We start from the raw sequence: 24,882 nt of genomic DNA, 5'->3' as shown, positions 1-24,882 counted from the left end.
GTCGATGAAGTTGAAGATTGAATGCCTATCATAGTGACGATCTCATATCATAGACCATAGTGACGATTTCAGTTTATGATGAAGCTTCGTAAAGTCTCTGTCATGGTGACAATTTTAGTTGTTCATCCAATCACCCGTTAAGTTTGAAGAAAAGCCTTTTAGAAAAAAAAAAAAAAAACTCTAGAGCTCATCTAACCCGTTTCTCTTTTCTTCTAAACCTAGTAACCCATTTCACCCATTTCGTTTTACTTCTAAACCCAACTTGACCCGTGAACATTTTTCCCTATGTTAGAACTAGTCTAAGATCCCGCGAGTATCGCGGATGGCTTAACACAAACATTTATGATTTAATAGTGTTATAAATTTATTATGTTTGTAATCTAAAAAACAAAATTAAATTAAAATAATTGATTTATTAATTATGTCATGGGTTTTATCCCACAGCAAGCCAGTTAATAATGAGCCCCTTATGCAATTGGCATTGACGTGGCGTGCTAATAATGTATAACATTTATATCTAGTTTCTAATATTAACTTACATGGAAACGGAGTGGGAGATGTGGAAATCTAAAATACTTGACGTGGCATGTCAATCGTATAAAATTTCTGGTAAGCTTTTTTTTACAACGTGCGAGCCTTTTTAAAATATGCAACATGTAATATAGGTTGCACTTCACAAAATTGTGTTAAATTTAAGTGGTTAAACGTAGCGAATTGTACAACCTTATAAATACTAATAACTAAAGCACTTACAAATCATTGTACTAAAGCTATATAAAAATATCAAAATATATACTAAAAAGAATGACAAAAATAGTCATAATCAACGACCCCTGACATGCATAATTCCAGCCTTTTTAGAGCTCTTGATCGATAAGCCTGTATTCATGCATAACCCAGTTTGTCCTCTCACCTTTCGGATTCTTCCGGTTCCAAAGTCCATACTGAAATAAGAAAACAAAAGATAGGTAAAGTGTGAACCCCGTTGATAACTGCTCAAAGAAGCATAAGGTCCAAATAGTTAGCGACTCATGTGTTAAATACTGATTATATGATGTGTATTATTGCTATTATTAAAAGTTGGAAAACCTCATATGGGTTGCAAGGTTGAAAGTCTGTTGTAGTATATTTGAATGCATATGGCCTTTAGTTGATATAGTTGAAGACTTATATTATATTTAATTCTTTACCTATGTATATTACAAAAGTTCAACAAAGTGAATTTGGTCAACACAACACAACCTAATCCAATGAACCGTTGCTAAAAACGTCTTGTTTAACCCATTTCACCGGAACAGGACCAAAAAGTTCAATATCTTACCTCGAGAGGGAAACATGCTTCCAAACTGAAAGCACAATAGGCCGTTTTCCACTGTGTTCCTCTAAATATGCAAACTGACCCATAACACACTGCATGGTAACAACATATGTTAAATCCTAAGATAAATAAAAACACCATACATAACAGAACTGATGGTGATAAGTGATATAAACCTAGAATAGAGAAAGATGGTGCTTTCGTTTACAACCATGTAATCTTTTAAAAGCTGAGGATGGTATTCGAGAATTTACCGAAATATCAGTTCTCAAATATCATCTTTTGTAGTCCTACGCCTCTAGAATCAAATATTAGTTTCTCGCAATTAGTTGTGAACTTATAGCTGTGTCATTAATTATTGATTCTAACACCCTTCAAAGTCAAATAATAATCCAGATTATCTTCATTTGCAACCATGTGCAATGTGGGCCAACAATTCAAACATAATATCTCTCTACCAAATCGCTATTTCCCAATTAATGGGATTAGAAACAAATTAATTCAGGGCATTAATAATTCACAGCCCATCAAAGACTTGAGATGTTGGTTATTAAATGCATCTAGCAAGTCAAGAAATGGACATGTACGAAAAAGCCTGACCAGAAGTTCGATCGCCACCAAAACCCGAGTCTAAGTACCCGGCTCCATTCAAATGACTAACATCCCCCCATGATTTGATGACCCATTTTTCGGGATCCGATAAGTGTAATACATTGACTGTAACATTCAGTATCCTTCCTGCTCGGTGTCCTGTACCTAAAGAAGCCCGCTCGTGAAGTGCTCTGATCACACCACCATGAGTCACCACTACAACCCGCTCCCCTGTCATCTCAACAATCATTAATCTAAGTGAAAACTAAAAAAGGATGGTAAGACAAAATTTTACCTTGGTATTTACTGCCAATCGCTTGCAATGAATTTGTTCAACGTTTATAGAGTTGATTCAGGCTTTCACCACCACCCTATATAAACAATAAACTGGTGATTGATCTTTTTTCTTTTCTTTATAAACAAAGAAAACACACCAAGTATTGAAATCAGTAGATTTCTTTTGTTATAAAGTCATTCCAGATATAATGGAACGTGTTAACTATTTATAAAACCAACTGTTAATAAACATGACCGAACCAGAAACTTACTGACCAGACATTGAACTATTACTTGCAGCAACAACTAATTAACTCATTTTTCTTATCAATAGCAAGTAGACATATAGCCTCACATGAAAACAAACCCCTGTTCCTCCTGACTGGTAAACCTTATTTGCACTCAACCGCCACTAACATTGCCATCCGTACATCTTTGACCTCCTTTAAATTTAAACCAACAATGGAAGTTGATGTCAAACTCCTGTTTTCCCTTTTTTTCTTCTTCTCTTGTCGGTTTACCTCCACCACAACCGTCGCTACCTCACACGTTGTCGTTGCTCGAGTTTTGATGTAATTACCGGCCAAATCCTTCGATCAGTGGTCTGACCATGGTGTTCTGTATCAATCGATTAACATGTTATTTTAAACACGTACTATATAACTAACGCCAAGATCGGCTAAAATGCTTTTATGCACCCACCCTTGTACTGTACCAAACAAAGTTGACCTAAGTCGACTACTTTTTGACACCAGACACCCAAAATCACCCAGATTCGTCTCTATAGAATAGAGCATGTTCAACTGCAAGAAGCATAGCCAAAAAAATTAGACATGTCAAGAAAATATCATGTGCCCAAGAAGATGAACCAGCTCATGTGCTACCTCACTAAAGTATTAGAAACGCTTTAAATCACCAGGTTATCCATAGGTTTTTCATCTCTACAAAAAAATTGTAGGGTGAAGAGGCTAAATAAAGTAAATGAGAAGCCTTATATAAAAATTTTTAAAGACATAGTTGAATTTTACACAAAAAAAATGTTTTGCAGGCCAGATTTTATTTTTGAACTGGGACTCTTACCACTAAATCTAAAACATGTACCATTGCATAAGGGATTTTCCATCTAGAAGACATCAACACAATTTTTATTAGTTGTTATTAAAAGCTATTATTAAAAATAAAAATTACATGATTAATTATAGCATTATAAACAACTGATTGAACATACCTTAGTAAATCGAATGAAAATCCCTAATATGTGAAGCGATCTGAAACGGCTTACGTATCAATCACCTGCTGTTGAAAGGAAAACGTGAAAGTTATAGGAATTTAAGTAAGAACTGGTTATAACTTCATCATACTTTAGGTAATGCGTAGTGGGGCGCTTTGCCCTTTCATGGCGCCGGTATAACGTCGGGAACACCAAAACGGTGGGCGGTATGGATGAGAAAAAGAGGGGGGGCGCGAGTATTATAGCGGCGGTATGGGGATTTTTTTGGTCCTGCATTTTCCACTTTGGTCCCTGCATTTTCCACTTTGGTCCCTGAATTTTACACTTTGGTCCCTGCATTTTACACTTTGGTTCCTGCATTTTACACTTTGGTTATAATGAGGTAGGGGCTTTATGACTACAGGCTCTAGTGACATAACGCCTCATAAAGCCCCTATGTGACGTGGCACGACACGTGTCGCATAACGCCTACAAAGGGGCTTTATGACTACACATGGCCTTATAGCAAGTTTTACAAAGAAACAATTGAAAGGGAGTCTTGTTTATCACAGTTAACGCCTGAACGTTAAACTAACTAATGCATACTTCATAATTTCAATCTTATAATCATCACAAACAAACCTATGCAAAATGCCCTAATTTAACTTAAGGTAACATATGTGATATGACTTTGAAAAAAGTCACTTAACACTGAAAAGTAACCAACTTTCATAATTGTATCATTTATGTCACTCGGTTTAAACCAATTATGAATAAATTCACAGTAATAAAACAATATGGAAACTTGAGTGATTTTTTCTGTTAAAACAATATTGAAACTTGTGTGGTTTTTTCTGTTAAAAATGCGCGCCTGATGTTCATGAAACGATATTAAAATCTCGTTACTTTTCAATGATTTTCACCGAAAGGTTATATACTTATATCAAACCTGGTTTTTCTTTTCCTTTGAGTGAGGACTGAGAGCCTTTTTAATTGAAGAAAAACAGCTTCCTTTTTTCCCCATTATATTATCATATCCAAAAACTCATTTATGTAATAATATTAAAAGAAGTTATTATGATACAAATATGCAATGCAAAACTTCACTGCATAGAAAGACATGAACTTTGACATTTGAAAGTCAAACTCATTGTTATAATATTCAAAATTCGTTACGAATTACCAGTTCGACCCAATTTTTTTCCTGTTAGTGGTGATAAACACGTTATAACTTCAAGAAAACCTTCAAGATTCAAGAAATTAAGCAACACCCAGATGAAAGCCAACACCAAGTTCAATCAAACTAAATAAATAAATAAACAACAAACATACAAAACCACATTATAACTTGAAGAAAACCATCAAGATTCAAGCAATTAACCAACACCCAGACGATAACCAACACAAACAACAACAACAACAACAAATTCAGTAAAATTACAAAAAAAAAAAAAAAAAACCAGTAAGCATCTAAATCCACATTATAACTTCAAGATTAAAGCCACAATCAATGGAATTAAATTTATTTATGACAAACATACCATTTAAAAAAGAAGCCGCCATCAACAACAACATTGGAACCGCCACCGCTGAATACTAAGAAACCGGTATCCCTATCGCAGACACCGGTTGTCGGAGAAGATGACCTTCATATCCCTCTGCGTCCCTCATTTGCTTCCTCTCTCTCTCTCTCTCTCTCTCTTTTATCTTTTACAAAATCGAATATAAAGAAAGCATAGAGATTAGACAGAGGCAAAGGTAGAAATTTAGGGTTCTTTTTATAGGACGGCCAGACAGAGACCTTGAACGGCATCCATTACTCCACCACTCTCTGTCTCTTTTTTTTTTACCATCTCCCTTGGCCTCAAGGGTCGATGTGTTAAGAATCTGAGACGGGAAATCGAGAAAGAAGCAGGATAGAAACATCAAGATATGAAATCAAACCCTAAACGAAAACTTACCAGGTAGAGAGTAGAGAGATGAGATCTAGGTTCTTTCAATTGGGAGGCAAATGATGAAAGGAAACACTGGATTTAGGGTTTTTGATTGTAACGGAGAGATGGAACGATGGAACAGGCAAGATATATGAATTTTTATGAGGTTTTAAAGATTGATTGAAGAGTATTGGAGAAGATTTCAATTGATTGAGAAATTATTGGAGTTTCCATATTGAAGAACATAATACCGCTTTAACAAAATGGCTAAGGAATGAGGAAAAGGATTTGCCCGCTCAAATGTAGAATTCTCTGCATAAGTAGCATTGCCACATCAGCAGGTGATGTGGCAAAGTTATTTTGCTTTAGTATAATAGATAGATGACATAGTTAGACCCATTAATTATTACAAGGAAGCCGAAATTGACTTTTGTATTTACCTTTCTAGTATTTGAAAGGAAGCCCAAATTGACTTTTGTATTTACCTTTCTAGCATTTGAAATTAGATTCGTGAACACCTCTACTCACACCTAGGGATTTTTTTGTATTTAACTTTCTAACTTTAAATTTCTGTTTAAAACAATATACCTTATAACGAGAAATAAATAAACTATACCCAAAAAAATACTTTTACTAATAATAAAAACGTACGCATTTTCAAAATTAACAATAAGATTTCATTTGTTATCGTTCCTAGCAACCTTGAGTAAAATTTGGCAGTATTGGTACAAAATACATAAAATTATGTTACTTATTACTGGTAAAATTATTATATATATTGTTTTAGTAAAAATGAAAGAATATTACTATTTCTAAAATATTTCAAGAAATACGTACCATTATTGGTCAAAGTGGGACAATATGTCGTTATTTGTGAAGGATAAGTTATAATTTTTCCAAGCTATATATGAAAGCAATGGTTCCCTAAGAACATCAATTTCATATATTCTATCAATATGCAAAATATAAAATTCTCGTTTGAAGCCACAAATCTTTTATCGGTACAACCTTTTCCTTACAACCTGGACAAAACATTTTAGTCCATTGTTCTTTCCTTTCTTTAGATTCTTTGAAAAATATGTTAATGCAATTAGGAAGGCTAATTACACTAAATACCGTACTCCACATACGACTAACCAATATGGAGTTTTAAGAAAGGAGTAAGAATCAGGGCCGACCCATGAGAGAATTAAGTTTGGCAACCGCCTAGTGTTCTCTCTTTCATGGGACCCAAGTTTAAAAAAATTATATATAAAAAGAATGATAAATAAAACAATGAAACATGTAATTAAATTTAAAAGTTAAAACCTAATATGTTTTTAAACCTATTAATTTATCTTATTTAGTTTAGGCCAAAGTAAAACCAATCTCATTTAACTCCACTCAACCAAATGATTTATCTTAGTTTAGGCCTAAATAATGTTTTAGAGGCCCCCGGCCCGAATTCTCAAGAGATTATTATTGGAGACGCTCTGGTAAAAATGATTACACGATGATGATATTTATTGCTCAAAGAACCATAATCTTTGTCTAATCGTATAACATAATATGTTAGAATGACAACAAATGATCAAAGAATCTTGATCCTTTTCAAGAAAATTTTGATATGATAAGGATTCCAAATATAGCTAAGATTTAGGTACCTAAAAGACAAGTAGAGGAATCATCTTTTAATTTTATCATGTTTCCTTTCTTTTCATGAAAATATGCTTACAAATATTCTTATTTCCAGCCTGAAATACTCTCAACTATAGCATATCACAGTCTAAGAAGATATTGAAAAAATATAACACATCATAATTAGTAAAATAACGATTTTCTTCTTCTACCAATTATTAAATTTTCCTTTGAGCTTTGTGTTATTATTTTGTAGGTGTAGTTTCACATATTTTCCTTTACAACTTGTAAAATATACTGGGAAAAAGAAAATGAGTAATCTTTTACATATGGTTAGAGAACTAGTCCTGCAATTGGTTAACATTTTCTTTGGTTAGATAGAATGGCATCACTTTAGCTTTTAGCTGGTCAATGTTATTAGCTAACAGTCTTCATCCAATAGCAGCTGTTGGAGATAATATGGTGAGTGTGGCTTCCACTACCAAAAATTGGTTCTTCAAATCCATCTAATATCTTTGGTGGTGCCAATTAAGATGTTATGTCAACTTGGATTATATAACATATTCCTCATTATATATTTATATATCCTACTTTTGCTCAACAATATGGTCCACAATATAGAATCATAAAAGATGGAAGAATCAGGCCATAGGTTGGAAGCAGTATACATACAAAAACGACGTCATTTTTAATCCCAGACCTCACCACATATAAGCGAGATTAGGGTATATATAAACCATAAAAAATCATTAACCCTTAAAATTGCTAATTTAAAGTACCAAGTTGCAGAATATACAACGACTGAGGCCCGTATTTGACATGGTTTCCCTTGAAACATATTTTGTATATATACATGTGTGCTTCGGTACAGGGCCGGTTATCCCCATGTGCAGAGTGGGCTTGAGAACAGGGCCCAAATCATTAAAGGGCCCAAAAATTTTTAAATTTTCTTTATATATATATAGCCCAAATCAGTACAGGTCCAAACTTTGTAAAAAAAAAACCCAATCTTATATCGGATAACAGGCCCAAATCATCAAACCAATACTACAATTACCGCTCCTCAGGAAACCAAACGTCGCATGATTTCTGATCGAACAGACGAACAAGTACACAACGTTCGCGGCAGGGATTCATAACCATCGTGATTCGCAGATAATAATCATCATCATCATCCGCAGATTCGCAGTAGAGCCAGGAGGTATTTGTTTGTTAATTGTTGATTTTTTGTTTGTTGTTATCTGTTACGAGTCGCAACCACGGTTCCGAGTTACGGTTTCGAGTTGCACCTCATCTGACTGTTGTTTATTAATTGTACGTTAAATGTATTAGACTTTGTGTGAATTGTGATTGAATGGATGTTTTTCGTTAATATGTAGAAATTATGCCTCCCGTTCCTAAATATAAACACCTATTCGGCCATAAAAAACGTATGAAGAGGAAGCTAGAGGAACCACACTGTTTGCTTAGCAAGTAAGTTCGATACTTCGATCATTTTTGCTACACTATTTTCGCTAATATGTTTATCTATTTCATAAAAATTATCGTAGTATTATGAATTTTTAGTATTTATATATATATGATTGAATGATTGATGAGTTTATGTTATATGAAGATTTGCGAATAGGCCCAAATTTTTTTTCTCGAACAGGGCCAAAAAATTTTTTGTGATTTTCGGAGACAGCCCTGTTTTGGTATAACATCTGAAGTAATAATACCGCCAAAGATGAGCAAACTTGTTTGACACTACAATGCATATTTCTGTTGTCTTTGAGCAAGAACGAAACACACATTTTTGGGTTTTGTGGTGTCTTTTTATTGTATATAACCAAAGTAGAGAATCAGTTTATAGCACAAACAAATGGATAGAAGAGACCAATCATTTAAGCTATATTAATCGAACTGGCGAACTTAAGTTGTTTTAAGTGATTTGTTATGCAACCAAACTTATTTATTAATTATTTTGTGTTAATGCATGGTGTTTGCAGACTTGCATTTGATATAGTTAGTTCTTGAGAATTGGTTCAAAAAAAAGTTGTAGGTTGTGCATTGTATGATCATGTATCCATATCCAGGGGCGCAACTTTGTAGGGGCCGGGGGGACCCCCCGAACTTTTCGTTCAATAGTGTCCGGTATGTAGCTTTTGTATAGAATTTTTTAGGTATATACGTTTTCTATTAGATTATAGACATAAGCTAGATATATTTATAAGTAATTATATAGCATAGTTGATTAATAAGGTTACATTATTATGTTATTATTATGTTAATTCCTAAGTTCCGGCGGTTACTGTCAAACCTGCCGTGTATATATGTAATCATATGTATTACTGTAACAATTTACCAATTCGAATATACGAACAAGTTATCTTTTTCTCTCTGAAACTTCGAACCCTAATTCATACAATCAACAAAGTGGTATCAGAGCCACGTACAACGATCCATTCATATAATATCATAATTCAGATCTGCACATTCAATTCATCACTACAAATCGTTATTATGGCAACATCAAACGCTGGATTTCAAACCCAAATTCCGAAACTCCTAGGGCAAAATTATTATCACTGGCGCATACAAATGAAAGTTCTATTGGAATCACAAGATCTATGGGCAATTATAGATGAAGGATACAATGAGATCGCTGCCAACGCGTCGGAGAATGATCAAAACATCTACAAAGAAAATGTTAAGAAGGATAAAAAGGCTCTACACATAATCTTCCAGGCAGTGAATGAAATCGTTTTCGAACGAATAGCAACCAGTAAAACAGCCAGGGAGGCATGGAGCATTCTTCACAAAGCATACAGAGGAGAACGCAGGGTTAAAACTGTAAGACTTCAAACATTACGGTGTGAATTTGATGCTTTAAGAATGAAAGATAGCGAATCAATAAAGGAATACATAAATAGAACAACCGTGATAGTAAATCAATTAAGATTAAATGAAGAAGAAATCCCTGAACAACGGATTATAGAAAAGATACTTAGAAGTCTTACCCGTAAGTATGAATCAGTGGTTGTGGCTATAGAGGAATCAAAAGATTTAAATTTGATTACAACAGAAGAACTACTCGGCATCCTTCAGTCGCATGAATTGCGATTAAAACAATATGATGATTCCCCAGTAGAACAAGCGTTTCAAGTTCAAGGACAGGATCGATCAAGACAATTTCGATCTAACTATGCAGGAAGAGGAAGAGGCAGGGGAAGAGGAAGGTATAACAGGCAGATCCGTTGTTATAACTGTCAAAAGTTAGGACATACAGCGAGATTTTGTAACCAAAAAGAAGAGAATGAGAGAAACAACAATGCTCTTATGCATGAAAATGAGGACGGTGAAAATGATGAAACCATGTTTATGATATTCAACATGGAGGAAGTAACTAAAGAAGATTGCTGGTATTTAGACAGTGGGTGTAGTAACCATATGACTGGGAACAAGAATCTGTTTATTACGTTAGATGAGTCCGAGAAAAGAGAAGTAAGGACAGGAGATAATAAAACACTCGAAGTTTTAGGGTGTGGAGATGTGTCAATCACAGTCAAGGGTATAGAGAAGAAAGTGCCGAATGTATTTTACGTTGAAGGTTTAAAACATAACCTTCTAAGTGTTGGTCAATTAATACAAAAGGGATATGAAGTGAGGTTTCAAAATAGGGAGTGTACAATCAAAGATCCAAGAGGCATACACATAGAAACGGTTCGAATGACAGGAAACAAAATGTTTCCTTTGAACCTAACACATGACGTAACTCCAAGAGTTTGTAATATGATAATGCAAGATACTTCGGTTTTATGGCACAGGAGATATGGTCACATAAATTTCGAAACACTACATAGTATGGGAAAGAACAATACCGTTAATGGTCTACCATCAATCTCGAGGGTAGCTCATAGTTTGTGTGAAGGGTGTTTGTTTGGGAAACATTCAAGAAAACCATTTCCCAAACAAGCAAAATGGCGAGCGTCACAACCTCTACAACTGATTCATTCAGACATATGTGGGCCTATGAGAACTCAGTCCATTAGCGGATGCAAATATTTCATAACATTTATCGATGACTTCTCAAGGAAAACGTAGGTCTACTTTCTAAAGCTGAAGTCAGAAGCTCTAGCAAAGTTCAAAGTATTTAAGAATCTGGTAGAAAATCAAATAGATAACAAAATAAAGGGAATACGCACGGACAGAGGAGGAGAATATTGTAGTTATGATTTTCAAAGATTTCTTATGGATAATGGTATACATCATCAGTTAACAACGAGCTACACACCTCAGCAAAATGGAGTGGCGGAGCGGAAAAATAGAACATTAATGGAACTGAGCCGAAGCATGTTAAAAACAAAGAGACTTTCACACTTGTACTGGGCAGAAGCAGTTGCATGTGCAGTTTATCTTTTAAATAGATCAACCACAAAGAGTGTACAAGACGTAACACCGTGTGAAGCATGGAGTGGAAGAAAGCCAAGTGTAGATCATCTAAGAATATTCGGAAGCATAGCAGACTCACATATACCTAAACAACACTGGGGAAAGCTTGATGATAAAGTAATAAAGACGATATTCATCGGTTATAGTGAGAATAGCAAGGCTTATAAGCTTTATGATTCGTTAACAAATAAGACCATCATAAGTAGAGACGTCATTTTTGATGAAGACCGAGACTGGGAGACATCCAACACTGATAAGAACCACGGAAGCATTAGAGTGACCTGCATAGATGATGATGATCAGGCAGTGGAGTCCTCCACAGATCTGGAGAGCGAGGGAAATAATCAATTTCATGATGTTGATTCACATATTAATGATCAAGATGGAAGTCAAATAAACAACGAAGATGAAAATATGCAAAATGACAGATCAGAAGATGAAACATCATCTGTTACCTCAGAAAATGAAGAACTCAGAACTCGGAACATAACAGAAATATATCAGGCTACTCAACCTATGACGGAAACACAAGTTAATCAACTATATGAAGAAAATCGTTTGCCCTCGAACGATGCAGCCAATTTTGTTCTATATGCAGATGCTGATCCCGTTACCTATAGTGAGGCTATAAAGGACGTAAAGTGGAAGGAAACAATGGATAGAGAAATCGAATCAATACAAAGAAACGAAACTTGGGAACTAGTAGATCCTCCGCTACATCAAAAACCCATCGGGGTGAAGTGGATATTTAAAACAAAATATGATGAATATGGGAATGTAGACAAATACAAGGCAAGGCTGGTGGTGAAAGGTTATAATAAAAAATATGGAATAGATTACCAAGACGTGTTTGCCCCTGTGATTAGATTCGATACAATTAGATTGATGCTAGCATTGGCAGCGCGTCATAGTTGGTACTTGCATCAAATGGATGTTAAAACGGCATTCTTAAATGGAAAGTTAAATGAGCAAGTCTACATCATGCAGCCAGAAGGGTATATTAAGAAAGGGGAAGAACGAAAAGTATGTCGACTAAAGAAAGCATTATATGGTCTGAAACAGGCCCCAAGAGCGTGGTACAGCATAATAGACGAGTATTTTCAATCAAATGGTTTCAAAAAATGTGTGTATGAGCACACTCTATTCCTTAAAGTATCAGAGAAGTCTAAAATGGTGATTTGCTTATATGTTGATGACCTGATTATAGCAAGTAACTCACTGGATATGATAAACCATTTCAAACACTCGATGAAGATGGAATTCGAAATGACTGACCTTGGAAACCTTCATTACTTCCTAGGTATGGAAGTAAATCAGGAAAATGGTAACATTAGTCTGTCACAAAGGAAGTATGCAAAGAGCTTACTCGAAAGATTTAACATGCAAAACTGTAATTCAATAACTACACCAATGGAGTATGGACAAAAATTGTCCAAAGAGGATCCAGAAGATGAAATGAATGAAAATTTATATAGAAGTTTAGTTGGAAGCTTAATGTACTTGACAAATACACGCCCTGATATCATGTTCGCTGTGAGCAAATTGAGTCGATTTATGGACAGACCAAAGAGGAGTCATTGGGAGGCTGGTAAACGGATACTTAGATATATACAGGGAACACTTAATGAAGGTATAACCTACTGAAAAGGCAGCAAAGGGAAGTTAGTTGGGTATAGCGATAGCGATTATGCGGGTAATGTAGATGATAGCAAGAGCACCTCTGGTTATATCTTCAACTTAGGATCAGGAGCCATCGCCTGGCAGTCCAAGAAACAACGTGTAGTAGCTTTGTCGTCAACAGAAGCAGAATATATCGCATTGTCAATGGCCGGATGTCAAGCTCTATGGCTTAAAGGAATTTTAAACGATCTGAAGTTTAACATGGAGTGTCCGCCTGTAATTTTCTGTGATAATAAATCTACTATTAATCTCGCAAAAGATCCTGTTTACCATGGAAAAAGCAAGCACATTAGAGTCAAATATCACTTCATCAGAGACCTTATTAAGAACGATGAAATAGAAATAAGTTTCTATTCAACCAAGGATCAGGCTGCTGATATCTTTACTAAAGCCCTGCAGCCGAAAGATTTCCACCACTTCAAGAGGCTTCTTCATATTGTCCCTATCTAGCTTACGGGAGGGTATTAGATTATAGACATAAGCTAGATATATTTATAAGTAATTATATAGCATAGTTGATTAATAAGGTTACATTATTATGTTATTATTATGTTAATTCCTAAGTTCCGGCGGTTACTGTCAAACCTGTCGTGTATATATGTAATCATATGTATTACTGTAACAATTTACCAATTCGAATATACGAACAAGTTATCTTTTTCTCTCTGAAACTTCGAACCCTAATTCATACAATCAACATTTTCGACCCCCCGGGTTTTATAATTTTTTAGGTATATACGTTTTCAACCCCATGTCGGAAATCTCAAGCTTCGCCACCATATCCATAAACTTGTAAACTGTAATATTTACCATGGAATTAGAAAGCTAAGTAGCTGACTCAATAAGGCCCAAGCCCAAGTCCAAGCCCAGACCCAAATAGAGCAAAATGGTCACATTTAGCATGCTTCCCAAATGCAACACAACAATTAGAGGTGCAAGATGATCATACGTCAAGGTATGATTAATGCTTGCACAGCTTATTAATCCCACTCCAAAAGGCATATCCATGAGTTATAACTTATGGTATTAAAATATTCATCGCTCTTTGACTTGCACAATATCCCCTCAAAAGAGATTCAATTTGTCAAATACTATACTTTACAATATTGACTTAAATATTTACTACTTGAAGTGCAATTTTACAAAACACTTGTAATATAGGCATACAAGAATGACCTTGACACTTTGTTAATGAATAATGATAAAGCAGTCGTTTGGCAAGCCGACAAACATCCATCGATGCCTTAGTCCTTACCCACCGATGCACATACATAGACAAAGTTTGATGGATGCCACATTTCAATAAATACGGTTTTGTAAATTTCATATGGATACTCGTTTGAACAAACAACTACATGAATAGAGAAACTATATAAAATGTTTTATGAAGATGCTCTTTAGCTCTTTTTGTGGTTCACAAAACATGATGACGTGTATATTATTTTGCCCTCTTGCAAATATTCACCCAACTGGACAAGAAGCCCCACCAGCTTTTCCTCCTATTTATAAGGAGCTTCCATTGACAACATCCTTCAAACCATCCCTTGACTTCACTTCACTTCACTTGAGTTCACTTCTTCTTTGACTTCAGTCTCCTAATTACTAAATGGCATCAAGCTCCATGTATTCAAGTAGCTCCACTTCCACTTGGACCCCCCAACAGAACAAACTGTTTGAGCGAGCGCTAGCAGTGTTTGATCGCGACACCCCTGATCGGTGGCAGAAGATCGCAAGGGCAGTGGGCGGTAAAACCGCAGAAGAAGTGAAGAGACACTATGAAGTGCTGATTGAAGACCTCAGGCATATAGAGTCTGGCAATGTTCCCTTTCCCAACTACAGACGTTAGTCTGGCAACAGTGAGTTAAATTAATAATAATGTGATCCAGTCGTTGATCACTAAATACAAGATTTATTATATTCAGGGCATACATACCTACTTGTAATGTCCTCTTGATTTCATATACTATATGCATTGTAATGTTGTTAAATCTCATCATTAATTATAAGCTTTAATTCAATGTCAAAATTTATATAAATGAACGGTTATAGCCTGCAATTCACAATTTCATGTAAGATGCTAATTTAAATTATTATGTTTGATCCGTGGGAAAATAGCACACCTATCGAATATGAAAATAGCTCACTACTGAAATTGCCATCCCCCTTGATATCTCTTAAATCTTCAATCTTGATCAGGATCTCGATGATGAATCATTACTGAGAAATTTGCATTGGTAAGACTATATGGTGTGGCACCCCCCCTCCCATTTGAAGAGTTCTCATTGGCCTATGGGCTGACAGTTTGACATAGGGAGTGTACACGCTGCCTCCACTCTCGTGCCGGCCAAGCCACTCATGGGCGAGCCCTTGGCGCCCCCTGTAATGATGTTTAACACCCTTCCATGCTGAGGTGTACGTGGGCGTTAACTCGCTACACTCAGCCTAATGACATTGAGTGATAATCATTACTTTCTAGGGGAATCAATGGCGAAGGTGGTTGCTATGTTTAGAAAAAAATGGAAGTGTGGTCGAATACTCGAAATGGCCACACTATTGGTTTACGGGTTGGACTAACTTAAAACACCACAGACTCTTAATTACTATTAAAAACTATTTATTATATTACATAAACTTTATATAGTACATTATTTTTATTTAATATAAAAAAATATATTTAAAAATAAATAAAATCCAACAAGGAAGAGAACTATAAAAATATATTTAAAAATAAATAAAATCCAACAAGGAAGAGAACTTTTTGGTGGATGGAGCATTTGTCTAATCTAACAACACAAAAATAGATTAACATCTTTCTATGGACGGGTTGATATGCACTTTGATATCGTTTTGGGTTTAAATCTTATAATCATTCACTTAAAATTGCTCTAACAACTGAACGCTTCACCGCACGCACTCATCGAAAACTGGTTGATTCAAAAGGGTGGTTCAACCCACGCCAACCAAACCAGTTAGGGTCTGGTGACCGGCCAGTTTTGATAACATTGGTTGAGACTACATCTACCAGAGATGTGTTCGAGAGTTGGAGCTTTAGGACAAATTTGGTAATCTAATAATTTGTCCCACAATAGCGGTACTGTTTGGAGCTGTCTCATCATCGTCATACTCAGTAAATCCCACCAATAGCAAAGATAACGTAGGGTCCGAGGTGGGTAAAATGTAGACAACCTTACCTTTACCTCATAGGAATAGAGAGGCTGCTTACAGTGAGACCCCCCGGCTCGATAGTAGTTTTGCATCAAGCCTTAGACATAAGGCACATAACACTCAACAATTAAGACAAAGGCCGACTAATGCATGTACTCCCTTGTTTTTCGGCTACCAACGCCACCACATGATGCATGATTAACCATCCCCCTCTTTTAATGTTATTTTCACGAAATTAGTAAAATAACATTAAAGTTAGTGCACTTTCACTTTTGCCCCCCGAGCGCCCACACATATATACATTATATGCGCATACCGCAAGCGGGGCGTAATATTTTGAAGAAATAGAATTACTTAGAGCATTCACATTGGATTCTATCCATATCCATATAATTACATTAAAAATTACTACTTTTTTTCTCAACTAAATAATATTTTTATACTATTATTATTACTACATTTTCTCTTTTCTCCACTCACAATCACCTTTAAAAATATTTAAAAAAATATATATAAGGGGTGAATAGTGTTTCCCATATATTTATATATGAACAGTAACATTTTCATATTTTTTCTCTCTCCTCCGCTCACAACCACTCAAAAACACTCACAATCATTCCTTATAATATAAGTTTTCTCACTCAGATATATATAAGAGATCTATTGTGAATGTTCTTACCACAAATATTTAAATAATCATTTAAACTTAAAAAATGATATCAACAATACCATTTTTACTTCAAATTGTTTGATGATCAAAATATATTTTTTTGTTTATTATAAAATCACAAGATATATAACTTTGATAACGGGTGGAATAAGAATCTCTCTTCTGTCAGTAGAGAGAATTCCAAATCCCAGTTTAAAGAATACGATTCTTAATTTTATAACTCAATGCCTCGTACTAAAAAACTAACTTCTATCATTGTCATTTTATTCTTTATGTTTCAACTTTAATATTTGAAGCATCAAGCCATATACATATGAAATTGTTTGCCAACTGTGTCAGATATGACAACGGGTTCAATAGGGAGAGGATGATGATTGATGACCGATGAGGAGAATAGGAAGCAACAACATATTATTCTTAGTGTGATACACGCACAACTTTAGTGATTAAACATTTAAACTGATCAGTATCGATTAAATTTGCATAAATATGGCTATTTTTCTTACTTAGGATGTTACCATGGCATGTGATCCTATAAGTTAAACAAGGTTGGCAAAGCAAATAATGAAAAGCAAACACAAAAAAAAAAAATGTGACTACTGGATATGTATCATTTGGTGCTAGCAAAAATATGAAAATTGAAGTCAAATAACATATTAGCTGGGTGGATGATTATTGCAAGAGTGAAAAATAAAAAATAGTTGAACTTATCTGCAAGATCAGATCACTAAACGTACGATCTTACAATATATGTAATCGATCCTTTTTCATTTTAACATATTAGCTAGGTGGATGATTATTGATTTTATTTATAAGTTTAGGTATGTAGTAATACTCTGATACTCATAATAGTAATTAAATGGATAAAAATGCTATATATTTGAGATGGTATTCAAATTAGATTTATAAATTGAACGACAGTTTTGAAATGATCGTTTGTATAAAAAGTTTTACAAACACCGGTTTACTCTTTTTGGGACAAAAAACATGACATACGTTAATAAACAGTAAATCAAACACAGTTTGGAGCGGAACAAAAAGAATATAAAGAAGATTAAAGATATTCATTCATATTAGATTAAAGCAGAAAAAAAAAAGAACAAAATAATTTGACCGGCAAAAGGTAAAAAAAAAGGCTGCTACTCCTAAAACAAAAGCTTAAGAATAAAAAAAAAAAAAAAAAAAAAAAAAAAACAAGATCTACATCTAAACACATCGTCTTCCTAACGTAAAGAATTTGAACAAGAAAAAGGTCGACCCCACATTTCCACGTCATCATGGGTGAGACTACACGACACGCCACGTCATAATTCTTTTTTTTTTTGAACGGCAAAATATCTCACATGTAAACCTTGTATTTTTCATCTGGTGAAGTCATGAACGAGGCCTGGTCTATCAGTGACGTTGAGTCGCCATGAAAGAAACGTCGAATCTCTGTCGTCCACGTCATCCATGAACCTAAATTCATTTGAAGCTGCAGGAGAGTAGCATGATGACATTTTATGGGTGGACTGTGTGTAATCATGATTAACCCATTGGCTACCGTTCATCATGTATTGGTGGTGGTATCCATCCGTAGCATCGCTGCCTCCGGTTGCATGTGTCGCAGCCGCGGCTGCGTTCGCCCGCCTCTCCTCTTTCTTGTATCTGATTCCGCATGCATTGCACAATGACTGCAAATGTACAATGGTTAGAATTCAATGCTTATTATTATGTTGATTAAAATAAACAAACGTATCTAGTAAAATCTTATTTGTAAAGTAGAGTTTGGGAAACATAATAAATTCCTTGATTCAAATGTTAGATTAAATAATAAAAGTTCTAGTGGTTAATGGTTTTGTTTCATTTGCTTATTATGTTAGATTAAAACATTAAGTGTATCCGGTAAAATATCATTCATAAAGCAGAGTTTGGGAAGGGTGGGACGAGTACAAACATTTCTTTTTATCAGAGAGATGATAGAGAGATTGCTTGTGAATTGTGATAAGACCCTGACTGAAATGTTAATTTAAATGATAAGAATTCGAGTGGCTCTAATTCATTTGCTTATTATGTTGACTAAAATATGATTAGAATAATAGAAAAAAACGTATCTAGTAATATCTCATTCATAAAACAGGGTTTGAATGGATTAGACAGAACAAATAAATTTGTTTGTAGAAGAAGACAGAGAGATTGCTTCTAATAAAACCTTAATTCAAATTTTAATAAGAATAATAAGAACTATAAGCGTACCTTAGGGCCGCGAGGTCCATTCCTCCAAAGCGGAGTAGAAGTGGTGTCACAATTAGCGCATCGCCGAGAAAAGAGACTATCAGAGTTGGCAGAAGAACCATTTCCACCGCCGCCATGATTGGCTTTATGAGCGGATGGTGCAGCCGAGTGACTCGAAGGTTGCAAAATGTTCCACCAACTAGACCCACGACGCTTTTCATGGTGCGTTTTTTCATAGTCATTTGACAAGCGAGTGGAAGGTGTGCCCAAAGACAAAGTGCAATCGACCGAAGAAGGGGAAGAACCATAAGAACACATTTCTTGCTCATAATCATAAGACATTGGGAACATGTTGGAAAATGAAGTTGGTTGATTATAATGGTAGAGACCACATGAACATGGACCCATCATGGTTGCACCAGTGCACCTGTTCATGGTGATAAAATGATGAAATAAAGGTCAAATGAACGGGTTGTGAAGGAGGCTTATTGTGTGTAAGTTGCTATAAATGAGAACTTGTGGGCCAATGAAGAACTAGAAGAGGGTTTGATGCAATGAAAGGATGGGGTTGGGGTGTTTATATAGGTATACACAGTGGGTCCAGTTGAAGTGCAGTTGCAGGACTGAATATTCCCATATGTTTTTTTGTCGTTTTGTCTTGTTGGAAATTGCCCACAATTTTTAATTTAAAATATACATATGATCTAATATACCAACCTAATGCTTTATAGAAAGTTGAGTGATCAGCATATTATTTATCAAATTATGTTTTTTTTTATCTGCTTCTTTTAAAATGAACTTCTATTTTATAATATTATTAATTTCATGTATAAAGAATTTTATAAGACTTGCAATCTAACTGTGAAGTATATAAAGAAATACATATATGTGATTACGAATTTAATAAAACACAGTAGCATTTTTATTTACATTTACTATAAATATGCATATGAAAGGTGGGAAAGGGACGGACTGTTTATAGGTTGCAATGATGGGATATGATAGATTGCTTTATGGCTTTGTATCTTTTTGTCGTCTGTAAGTTTCATTATCTAATTTCTTTATATAATACATATATATACACTAGCAAATCGGAACATTTCATTATTAAAGCCCAATGTGGATGTAGGCATACGATATACATCATATCCGCCAACATAAAGGTCCCCCACGAGACCAAACCCCAAAACAATGGAACAAACAGATCCAGGACAACTCCACGAGCCTTATAACCTTATATGAATGGTCAAATGGTCAGGTTGAGTCGGGATATCTAATGGGTCGATTGGGTTAGACGTGTAGTGGAGGGCCAACCATGTAGCATTACTATAACACAAACGTTGTGCCGCACCCAAGTGAGTGTTATTCTGTAAGTCATAAATAGTCACAAGGTAAACCCAATTAAAGAGTGTGCCAATGAAAACCTTCCTAGAACGTGCAACTTTTCAACCGAGAAACTAAATCGAAAATCGACAAATGGAATACCTATTTACCAAATTGGTGTTGAAAAATATATGAGTATATGTTATGGTACATGATGTGAGAGGAGGGCCAACCACGTATGTATCACTATCACACACACCATGCTGCACCCGAGTGAGTGTTATCGTGTTAGTCATAAATAGTAGCAAGGCCAGCCCAATTAAACAGAGAGCCAAAGAAATATTTTTACCCACCTTTCACTTTTCACCAACCATAACACATGTTAAGGAACATGGGTAATGCTCTCAAGTACGAGTGAGGAGGTAGACCCAGGGTTTCAGAGTGTTGTGACACACCACCCCATGGGGTGTTATACGTAGCATGAGGGGTGGGGGGGGGGGGGGGGGTTTCATGGGTGTGAAGTGGGTATGTTGATGGTCTGGATTTGTGTGCCAATGGTCATATGACCATTTCAAAGAGCACATCTTCCAATGAAGTTACTTCTGCTTAAGGCACTTCGGATGCACGGTTGCAAACAAATCAAACAATACGGATGATGAGTATGAGATCCCGGAAGAACCAGATCTTTCGTTGGGAGAATCAAAATAAATCAAAATACAAAGGCCCTCATTCAGCTTCAAACAATACGGAGATCCAGGCCCAAGTTAATAAACTTGAATCGAAAATTGACAAGTTGATATCTCTTAAGGAACGAAAAACATCAACGTACCATTGATCTTCAAGTCCGTGGGTTTAACACTCATCATTTCACGGGAGTGGAGCTTGAAAGTTTCAAAAAAAAGAAAGATGAGATTTGCAAAAGATTCTTGGGTCGTATTAGCTAGAATTTTTTTTTTTTTTTTGAGTTTTTATTTTTACTGTACTTTTTTTATTGGATATACTGTAGCTTTTTTAAGTTTTAAAATATATTGTATTTTTTATATATAATTTCACTTTTTATTTCAATTATCTAAATTAGTTTTTCAAAAAAAAAAAAAATAATGATTAAGAAATGATTGACGTGACACAATAAAAACCAGTGAAACTATTACTAAAAACTATTACTAAGCCAAATGAAAATAATAGAATAAAAGCCCCTTAGTAACGTGTCACTCACTTTTTGATGTAGTAGTAAAAACTAGTGAAACCATAACACATAATCTGGTGATAGTGAGTGTGATCACCCACCAGCGTACTTGGTGTGCCTTTCACTATCACTATCACACAGCATAACGCATGATCTTAACAGAATAGTATTTTTAGACGACTTTCTTTTGCCTCTCATTCCTAATCTTATTGGATTAAACATAATTCAATAATCCTAAATAGGAGAGCTTTTTCCTAATAGATTTTTTTTTAATTACAAATTTTATATAAATGAAAGCCGACTATTATCAAGAAGCCAAAGACTGGAGATACACCATAACTACACCATAAGCTTACATAAATTCTATATTAATAAATTAACAGAAAGTTAAGGGTGTTAACCATGGTCTTAAAACGTATATTTAAACACTTGTATATGTGTCATATGCCTATATACGACCGCGTATATAGGGTGTCAAAATAACTTTATTACTGATCGTACAAGTGTATACGTGTCAGTATACAACTTGTATAGACATATATGGGTCTTGTACTTTTATTAATTTTTTTTTTTCAAAAAGTGGGTCATATAGAAGCTATACGATGTAGTATATGACCCATATAAATGTTAACTTTTTTAAATTCAACAAATTATTTGATTCGACGTAAGATTCTTCGATTCATGTGCGAGTTATTTGACTCGATATAATATTCCTAGTAGACGTAATATTCCTCATTATGCAAGCCAATTATTTGATAATACGAGATCTGAAACCTCTACCATGTCTGTGGAGATTGAAGGAGTGAAACTTAGGTACTAGAGCAATCATGGTGCTGGATGCAATATAGGTCTACGACGATCATGGCGCAACAATGGTGGTGGCCAGATCTGAAACCTCTACTCACCGGCGAGATCTGAAACCTCCACTCACCGGCGAGAAACCTCCACCACTCGCTAGTGCTGATGGCTTTGGTTGAAGACGCTGCTGAAGGACAGAGGTGATAGTGCGACAATAGTGGTGATGATGCTGCAGCAATGGTGGTGATAGGGATGATCGGAAAATGATGGTGGTCGTGGAGGACGGCAGGTGATGGTGCTCGTGGGTGGAAGGTGCTTATGGGTGAAGGTCGGCAGGTGGCGCTGGAGGCTGGTGGCAGTGGAGTTCGTAGAAAGAAGGGGTACAGAGAGGAGAATGAGAGAGGAAAATAATGTTAACTAGAAGGGCAATTCAGTCATTTTATATGTAATTTTGTTAACTAGAGGAGCAATTCGGCCATATAAATGACCGAATTGCCCTTCTCATTAACAGAAATAATGGATCAAATTAACCCAATGGACTAAAATACCAACAGTGAAGCATTTTTAAACTCACAAAAAGAAAATGAAATCTTTACACTAAACTGCTAAAATAATCCAAACTACATTTAACTCTAGATAAAAATAACAATTCAAAATGGCATGATTAGAGCATTCACATCCATGGAATCAAATTGTGTGTGTTATGTTTTTAAAATATAATAAAAAGTATAAAAAGTGGTTGTGAGTGGAGGAGAGAGAAAATGTTACTGTTCATCTGTATATTTGGGGGGACACTGTTCACCCTCTATAATTTTTTAATATATTTTGAAAGTGGTTGTGAGTGGAGGAGAGAGAAAAGGTAATGATAAAGGTATAAAAAATATTATTTAATTGAAAAGGAGAGAGAAAATGTAGTGTTTTTTAGTGTAATTTAGGGTGAAAATATGGTGGGATGGATGTGAATGCTCTTAAAGAGTTTTTAGAGGGTTGTTTTTTAGGGGATGGTCAAAAAAGGCCACGTGACCAGAGGGAACAGTCCTACATGGATCTATATACTTCTTCGATCACGAGGCGTACAATCTTTTTCTCCAATTACCATAATACCCTTAACCTACTAATTATTTTCCTTTTAAGTAAAGAATATTCTTTCGTACCATAGGATTAGTTTGCACTCTATGGTATATATTTTTTTGTCCGGCTGGACTCTTTGAGATACAAGGGGTGTGGAGGCAGGTGCGGACCCATATGGTCCGGGTCGGGATCCACGGACCCAAATCTTTTTTTATAAAATAGTAGAACCGGTATGTTAAATTTTTTAAGGACCCCAAAAAATAAATTAATTGGACCCTATAGTATTAAAAGCAAGATGGTATGGTGGTAAATCCCCTTGTCTTTCAACAAATAGATTTCAAGTTCAAGTCTTACATGTCTTTTTTTTTTAGTTTATTTTTTTCCATCAAAATTAAACTAGTATTTTAAAACAGCACAACCACCCATTGACCCTCAAATTTGCTTCTTTAAAATGATAAATTGAATGTCGATTTTATTTAACACTTGATTACCAAAGAAAACTTCCAACATATAATGTAGTGGTTTCATGTCCACTAAATGCTTCTACATTGTTTCCTAGCCCCTACCCGACTACGATGACCGACCCGAAAATTCTAATGTTTAGTTGTGAAAAATCACAAAAATGGACCACAATGAAAAAAAAATCTTTGATCTGTCACTGTGTGGAGGAGGGTAGTTCTCAAAGGATGCTTCGCCATATAGGCATACACGTAAGTGGACGTGAGGATGAGCCTAAAAGGGATGAGGGATGGATCTAGGGTGTGGAGGATGGGCATATATATATATATATATATATATATATATATATATATATATATATATATATATATATATATATATATATATATATATATATATATATATATATATATATATATATATATATATATATATATATATATATATATATATATATATATATACGGGATCAGGAGAAAACGCTCAAAAGTGTGAGAATGGTGAGAACGCTTCCTGGCCTAACACGTGTCACGCCGCTTAGAGAAAGGCGGAGGGGCTTTTTGTCCTTTCATATTTCTTTTTTTAACGCGTGTCACTTCATCTTTCCATATTTTTGGCGTTTAATAAGTACGCGGCGTTTTTATTGTTTTTAGATCAGAATCATAGTAAATGTTTTGGTGTTTTAAGTATTGTTTTGGCGTTTTTATTGTTTTTTAGATCAGGATGCAGGCTTTTAATGTAAAAGACATCAATAATTTTCTTGACTTTATTATATCAAGTGTTTTGCCATTTAGGATACAGGCCTATAATGTGACAGGCCATTATGACGTTTTGAAAAGATAAATAAATTTCAATTTTCCATGTAGTGGCATTAATATAACTATAATGTTTGGCAATAATGATACCGTCCTTTATTTTACTGTTTCTTTCAATTTTCAT

The 24,882-nt window shown here is 35.0% G+C and overlaps 2 protein-coding genes and 1 non-coding gene across 26 annotated transcripts; 1 reads left to right on the top strand and 2 right to left on the bottom strand.

The window, feature by feature from the left end:
* Window positions 1–671: 671 nt before the first annotated feature.
* Window positions 672–5,625, bottom strand: LOC110908980. Of its 24 annotated transcripts, XR_004878333.1 has the most exons (9): window positions 4,937–5,625; window positions 3,547–3,770; window positions 3,414–3,481; window positions 3,266–3,308; window positions 3,070–3,126; window positions 2,888–2,988; window positions 2,205–2,803; window positions 1,322–2,140; window positions 672–944 (listed from the first exon to the last, which is right to left on the bottom strand). It is a non-coding gene; the product is annotated as an uncharacterized LOC110908980 (transcript). The 24 variants fall into 24 exon arrangements; XR_004878325.1 differs by having other exon boundaries at window positions 3,414–3,770; XR_004878336.1 differs by lacking the exon at window positions 3,266–3,308.
* Window positions 5,626–14,593: 8,968 nt separating this feature from the next.
* LOC110905738 (protein RADIALIS-like 1) lies at window positions 14,594–15,093 on the top strand. Its single transcript, XM_022151270.2, has one exon. The coding sequence runs from the start codon at window positions 14,664–14,666 to the stop codon at window positions 14,901–14,903; it is 240 nt and encodes a 79-aa protein (XP_022006962.1). The 5' UTR covers window positions 14,594–14,663; the 3' UTR covers window positions 14,904–15,093.
* Window positions 15,094–18,045: 2,952 nt separating this feature from the next.
* LOC110905739 (GATA transcription factor 19) lies at window positions 18,046–19,647 on the bottom strand. The gene is made up of 2 exons (XM_022151271.2): window positions 19,128–19,647; window positions 18,046–18,565 (listed from the first exon to the last, which is right to left on the bottom strand). Exons 1-2 carry the CDS (start codon window positions 19,539–19,541, stop codon window positions 18,254–18,256), a joined length of 726 nt encoding a protein of 241 aa, XP_022006963.1. The 5' UTR covers window positions 19,542–19,647; the 3' UTR covers window positions 18,046–18,253.
* Between the last annotated feature and the right edge of the window lie 5,235 nt (window positions 19,648–24,882).

Source organism: Helianthus annuus, chromosome 14, assembly GCF_002127325.2.
Source record: "Helianthus annuus cultivar XRQ/B chromosome 14, HanXRQr2.0-SUNRISE, whole genome shotgun sequence".
Lineage (NCBI taxonomy): Eukaryota > Viridiplantae > Streptophyta > Magnoliopsida > Asterales > Asteraceae > Helianthus > Helianthus annuus.
Note: the sequence above shows the minus strand (reverse complement) of the source record. Positions and strands in the feature narration are given on the sequence as shown.

Bases quoted from the DNA above. Each gene is read 5' to 3' on its own strand.
- LOC110905738 (XM_022151270.2), top strand. From the start codon at position 14,664: ATGGCATCAAGCTCCATGTATTCAAGTAGCTCCACTTCCACTTGGACC.
- LOC110905739 (XM_022151271.2), bottom strand. From the start codon at position 19,541: ATGAACAGGTGCACTGGTGCAACCATGATGGGTCCATGTTCATGTGGT. The intron at 18,566-19,127 runs GTACGCTTATAG...GTACATTTGCAG, and splicing joins ATGGACCTCGCGGCCCTAAG to TCATTGTGCAATGCATGCGG.